This window comes from Hipposideros armiger, unplaced genomic scaffold, assembly GCF_001890085.2.
Source record: "Hipposideros armiger isolate ML-2016 unplaced genomic scaffold, ASM189008v1 scaffold_19, whole genome shotgun sequence".
NCBI lineage: Eukaryota > Metazoa > Chordata > Mammalia > Chiroptera > Hipposideridae > Hipposideros > Hipposideros armiger.
In genome coordinates this window covers 4,777,390-4,783,817 of record NW_017731369.1, presented here as the reverse complement: position 1 = coordinate 4,783,817, position 6,428 = coordinate 4,777,390, and the positions used below count along the sequence as shown (strand labels likewise).

The window sequence follows — 6,428 nt, the reverse complement described above, 5'->3', positions numbered from 1 at the left end:
CTCTTCCTTGGAGCCTTCCCAAAGGTCTCACACAGATTAACTGCTACCTTCACACAACATATTTGTTGAGGTATGTCTCCCCTAGTTACCTGGGGCCGTCAAAGGGCGGAAGCTGTGCTTTCATCATCTTGGTGGCCCCAGAACCTATCACAGGGTCTAGTGTGTCATAAAACACTCACTGAATGCGCTCATGCATCTGGGTGGCCAAAGGCACAACAACGCTGCTGCTAGGAGGGACAGCCGTTTCTCCCCAAAACTTTCTCTGGCTCTGCAGTTTTAGCCAGACTCACTAATACTTCCTCTCATGACTGCTTGTGCTATGGGCAGTAGTTTTAATTTGTTCCTTTATTACCCATTAACTTAACAAATGCTTACTGAGACTCTACTATAGGCCAGGCATTGGTTGGTCCTGAAGGCTGGGAATGAAGGACACAGAATCAAAGCCAGAGCTGTATACAGCAGGAAAGAGCAGGTGAAAGGACCAGGGCAGCTCCACAGGGATGTTCGGGTGTAAGACCTGAATTTAGGTCTGCAGTAGCATCATGTTGATGCTGTTTTGGGTGTGCTGCCAAAGCCCATGAGGCACAGGCTCAGGAACAGCCTGCTTAGTGGCATAGAAATATGGCTGGGTACACCACTAAACCACATTTCCCAATCACCCTTGCAGTTAGGTAGGCCATGTGATTCCATTCTGGCCAACTGAGAATGGGCAAAAGTGATGACTGTACTTCCTGGTCTATGCCTTAAACATTTCCCACACAAGCCTCTATGTTCTCTCTTTCCCCACCCATTGGCTGAATACAATCATGACCATCCTCCAAGGATGGAGAGGAAGGGAGAGCAACAATATAATAGGGGCCTGGCCCCTTGATTTGGGGTTTGAGGTGAGCTTTCCAGGAAAGCCACTCAACCAAGAACAAGCCCATGGACTGTGATGTGAGCAAGAAATAAATCTTGACCATGTTAAGCCATCACAATGCTGGGGCTGCTTGTTACAGCAGTTAGCCTGGTCTGACTTATACAGAAACCTTTTATTGTTGTCTGAGAGTCTCTCTGACCTCAACCCCCAATCTTAACCCAGGTAATCAGCAAGATATCGGAGGAAGAGTGATGGCTGCTCAGGACAGCTCTCCCCAAACCCCAGGACTAAGTGCAGAAACTGCTTCACTCACCAATTATGCAGAATGAGAAAAGCGTCAGCTGTTTCCCCAGCTTGTCCATGTTTTTTTGTAGAGGAGTTTTAGGTGTCTGAAAGGATGAGAGCAATGGGTTTGTTAGAAGAGATCCCAATAGCGTCCCACAGCTTCTGCCTGGCTCTTTTATATCATTGACCTCTACACTTAAAATCTGTACACGTTACTGTCTGTAAAGCTACAGCTTGACAAAAATCCTAATAAATGTCTTAAAATACATTTTTAAAAAGTATACTCACATTAACCACATTATCCTCATTCCTAAGGGGTATCATTAGCCAAGAATAATCTCAAACCCCAGCTTACAAGAAACCCAGAGGGCCGGCCAAGTGGTTCAGTTGGTTAAGAGCTCGCTCAAGAGTTTGAGCTCTGAGCAACAGTGGTTCGATTCCTGACCCAAGCTGAGCAGCCTCTGAGCTGCCAACCGGTGGCAGGATGGCTCAGCTTAAAAAAACAACAACAAAAAAACCAGAGCCTCCACCACTGGCCCTTACCTCTTCCGCCTGCATCATCTTAAACACTTCTCCAAATTGAGACTTTTCCCCTGTTCCGATCACGACTCCCTGTGTTCAGGAGAGAGAAGCGTGAGATCTGAGGCTGGAGGTCTGCTGGTGATGGAAGTCAAGGCCTCCAGGGCACCCCAGAGCTTACCTGCCCCTTCCCGTACTGCACCAGGGTCCCCATGAAGACAATGTTTCTCAGGGCGGTGAGGTCCCCCTCACCCGTCAACGGGGTATCTGTCTTACTGCACGGCTCAGCCTCTCCTGTGAAACTAGACTCGTCTACCAGGAGGTCTGTGACCTAGGGGACCAAAGGGAAAAGACATAGGAATCTGCCCTCTCACCATGTAAACTGGTTTTCAAAGGGCAGAATGGTATCTAGCACCTTAATGTCAATTGCCAACAGACAACAAACAAGGAACACATCAAAATCAAGCAACAAGTATCTGAGCATGACCTCAGATGTCTCAAGAATTGGAAAAACTTTGAATGTGTGGTCCCTCTAGAAAATCAAAAGTCTCATACCTTCTTTTAACATTATTTTAAATTTTAATTATAATTAAAAAAATATGTAGGCAATGGTTAATTTTGAAAATACCTTTCAAAGCACCTGTGCCTTTCTCCTAACATTCCACATGCTGGCCACCTGGGAGATGTCTGTATAACCTGTGTGGTTTGAACATCTCTGAGCCGGGTTATTCACTGACAGGCTAAGGTTATGTTAACAGCATAAATGTGGACACACACACAGATACACACACACATGTCAGAAAAAGAGGAGGAAGGTGCTAACATTTCTAGACCCTACTATGTACTAAGCCCTGTGCTGAGCATGTCACAAAGCTTATCTCTTAATTTTCACACTCTCCATGAAAGATGATATTATTTTCTCCATTTTACAGATGGGGAAACCGAGGCACAGAGAGTAACTTGTTCAAGGTTATATAGCTACTTAGTGGCAGAGCAGAGGTTTGAACCAAAGCTGTTGTTCCAAAAACTGCACTCTTGGGCTGGCCNTCTAAGAGAAAAACGCACCCAGCTTTGCACACTGTATGACAGGTTTCATGAGCCACCCTCTTCCCAAAGCCATTTCCACCATCCACGGCCCCAGGGTAGGCACCCGGATTAGACACTCATGACAGAATGGAGGCTCAGAGAGGTCCGATGACACGCCCAAGGACACAAGTAATCCATTCACAGGTCAGAACCCCAGTAAGACAGGGTTTTCCTATACGAAACCACAAGGGGTACACATTTTGCCAAATTCTTCAACCTCTGACAAAGGAAAAAGTCCCAGGGCGCCGCTGACTTACCAGTTACACTCAGGAGGCACCAGCTTGGTCAGCTCTTGAAGAGATTTCTCCGACCTGTACTCCTGGCAGGAAGCACATCAAACATGCTGTTCAAAGGTGGGAACTCCACAGAGCTCCCGTCATGCCTGGGTTACCCCGACCAGGACCTTGGGAAATAAATACACACCTGGATAAAGGCGACGGTGACCACAATCAGCACGGCCTACGGAACAAAGGGGAGGGGCGTTAACACCCGGCTGCCCAGCAAGCGAGGGAGCCCATGGGAGGTGAGGGGAGGACATCGCTTTTCAAAACATATTCCCTTTCTTCTTGCAAAAGAAGTGTACCGTGCAGAAACTTAGAAAAGAGATGAAGCAAATAATAATAATAATAAAGAGCAGAAAAATCACCCCAAATTCCACCACCCAGGGGGTCACATTTTGGGGTACCCCTCTAGATTTTTTAGGCGAACTTTTCACTCAGCAACATATTGTAAAGGTTATACCACGTTAGAAGATCTGGATCTAATGCCAGCCTTTCAAACAGCAGCAGTGAATGTCACTGTGTGGAATGATTCATTTTTGTATCTTAGAAGAGTATATGACAGATATTATAGAAGGAAGCCGGGATGACAGCCATCCAAAGGTGTTTGGTAGAAGCCAGATATAAAAGGTCACATATTGTGATTCTATTTGTATAAAATATCCAGAATTGGTAAATCCACAGAGATAGAAAGCAGCTTGGCGGTTGCCAGGGGCTAAGCAGGGGCAATGGGGGGCAACGAAAGGGTTTCCTTTTGGGGCAATGAAAATACATTGGAGCTAGATAGAGGAGGGTGGTTACACAACATCACGAATATACTAAATACCATTGAATTGTTCACTTTAAAATGGTTGATTTTTTTTTTATTATGTGATTTTCACCTAAATTAAAAAGAATTTTTTTTAAAGGTGCTCGGTAGCTCTCTCTGGGTAGCAGATTATGAGCGATTTACTCTTTGTACTGCAGGCACAGCCAGGACCAAGCAATTCCATCCAGGGGTCATGGGAGCGGAGTTCACTGCAACAGCGTTCCCAGCAGCAAAGACCGGAAACCACCTGGGTATCCACCAAGAGTGCAATGGCCAAATAAACCAGGACACCTCCATATGGGGCCAGAGAAAGCTGTGGATTTGCTTTCCTTTCTTCCTGCTGCATTATCCTTTTTTTNTTGGAGGATGGGAGAAGAGGGGGAAAGGATTAGGAAGTACAAATTGGTAGTTACAAAATAGTCATGGGGGTGTAAAATATAGCATAGGGAATACAGTCAATAATATTGTAATAACTATGTATGGTGTCAGATGGGCACTGGACTTAATGGGGTGATCACTTTGGAAGTTATATAAATGTCTAAAAATTCTTTAAAAAATAAAAAACATGCCAATGCCATGGAATACCAGTCCCCAAGACGGCAGCCGCTAGCTCTTGCCTATGTAAAACCCATCTCTCCCTGTTCTTCCCTAAGAGAACCCCCACAGTGTTGGGAATGGTAATGTGCCCTGCCACACAATCCTATTTCCCAGCCTCCCTTGCAGCTGAAAGTGTCTCTACAACATGACTATGAGACATAGGAGAAGCACCCTAGTCCTGGAAAAGATTTTTGAAGGCGGCTGAGCTGACAGGCCCCCTTTGCCATTCTTACTTTCCTCTTTCTCCCTCCCTGGACTTTCATTATTATGGCTGGAGCTCCAAACGCCATCTGGAAATCACTAAGGGGATTACCACAACCAAGGGAAGGCAGAATGGGGGGCTGGGAGAAGCCCAGGTCCTTCATTCCATGGTGGAGCCGCCATGTTGGAGTTCACGTCCGGACTCTCATTATGTGAGAGAGGAATAAATCCCTGGCTAGTTGAAGCCAATATATTACCAACCAAATACAAATATTGACTGATCTAGAGTTTGTATTTTTTAATCCCCAGGACACCAAGGAAAAGACAAATGACTTCATGGGGAAGCTCCTAGCCCACAATGAAAGAAGAAATGGAAGAACTGAGACCTAGCACTACCGGCTGCTGACCCACAGACCCCAGGCAGCAGAAATGAGCACATCACAATGGCAAGCAGAGATTTAGTTCCCAGAAAGCACTGTCTCATGGGACATGACAATAATTTGAATAAGTTGTACTTGATTGGGAAATTTGGCTGTATATAAGTTTGAAGTACATGGACTTTGTACCTAACTTTATGTTTTGTTTTTTTTTTTCACATGTAAGTACTATTATAATAAAATCAAGTCAACACTGGGAAGGGAGCCCCTCCACTGACTGAGTGTGAAAGGCATAATTAGAACAATCTGGTGTTCTAATCAGATCTAATCATCAACAGCAGGTTTGGGAATGGAAAACAGGAGGGTGGAGGGGCTGCTGTTGGAAGGATAAGCCGGAAGAGAAGGAGAGCTTCCTGAGGGATCTGAGACTGGAAACGGGCCTTGAAGGGTGAGCAGGCATTTGGTGAGTGCATCAGGCAGGTTCTCTAGAGAGGGAAAAGGAGGCAAGATGGGGAACTGATGGTGGGAGAACATGGTCATAACACGCTTGATCAAAGCAACTGAGAGTTGGGGGAGGCAAAGAAAAGATTTCTCTTCTCCCAGCACTCCACCAACACTACACGGGCAGAAGCCAGGAGTGCTGAGCACTGGCACCAGTTTGCCTTCTTTGGGGTACAGGTTCCTGGGAGTGGGCAGAGGTGGGCACTGTCTGGGGTGCTGAAGCCACAGTAGGAAGGAGAGCTGTCCTCAGGGAGCACTGCATGGAAGATGGGACTCAACCAAGATGAGAGGGTGCAGGCAAAGACAGGAGGTTTGGTCCAACTGGGGACACAGAGGGCGACCAGCTTGACTGGAGCAGAGCATGTGTGGAAGGTGTGGTTGGCACCCAATTACTTACCTTGCAAGTAATGAGGAGCCATGAAAAGTTTTGAGCAGAGAAGGAAGGGATGTGGGTGAAATATCCAAAATGATGTTAGAAATTGGAAGAGGTAGGCAAGTTGCATTGGGAAAGAAAGCCTACAGTCAAAGACATATAGCCCAAGTGAGGCACAGGAAGGTCTCATGGATAGAAGAGCCAGACAGGAAGGACAAGGAAATTGGCAGCAGATGGGCCAGTTGAGTGGTTCAGTTGGTTAAGAGCTTGCCCAAGAGTGCGAGCTCTGAGCAACAGGATTGCCGGTTCGATTCCCACATGGGCCAGTGAGCTGTGTCCGAGCTGAGCTGCTGCTGAGCTGCCAACGGGTGGCAGGATGGCTCAGCTGGTGAGAACACATGCTCCTAACAAACAAGGCTGCCAGTTCCAACAGTGGGCTATGCCCACCCGCAACTAAAGACTGAACTTGGCACCTTGAGCTGAGCTGCTGCCCGGATGGCTCAAGGGATAGAGTGCGTGCTCTTAACAACAAGGCTGCCGGTTC

The 6,428-nt window shown here is 46.7% G+C and overlaps 1 protein-coding gene across 1 annotated transcript in view; it reads right to left on the bottom strand.

The window, feature by feature from the left end:
- The window catches only part of ATP2C2 (ATPase secretory pathway Ca2+ transporting 2), a 110,523-nt gene that overhangs the window by 53,063 nt on the left and 51,032 nt on the right, over positions 1 to 6,428 (bottom strand). The window contains exons 5-10 of the mRNA XM_019634818.1: positions 3,173 to 3,208; positions 3,007 to 3,068; positions 2,729 to 2,741; positions 1,845 to 1,994; positions 1,688 to 1,756; positions 1,173 to 1,248 (exon numbers count right to left, since the gene is read on the bottom strand). Coding sequence (XP_019490363.1) covers positions 1,173 to 1,248; positions 1,688 to 1,756; positions 1,845 to 1,994; positions 2,729 to 2,741; positions 3,007 to 3,068; positions 3,173 to 3,208 — 406 coding nt within the window. The remainder of the gene's footprint in view (positions 1 to 1,172; positions 1,249 to 1,687; positions 1,757 to 1,844; positions 1,995 to 2,728; positions 2,742 to 3,006; positions 3,069 to 3,172; positions 3,209 to 6,428) is intronic.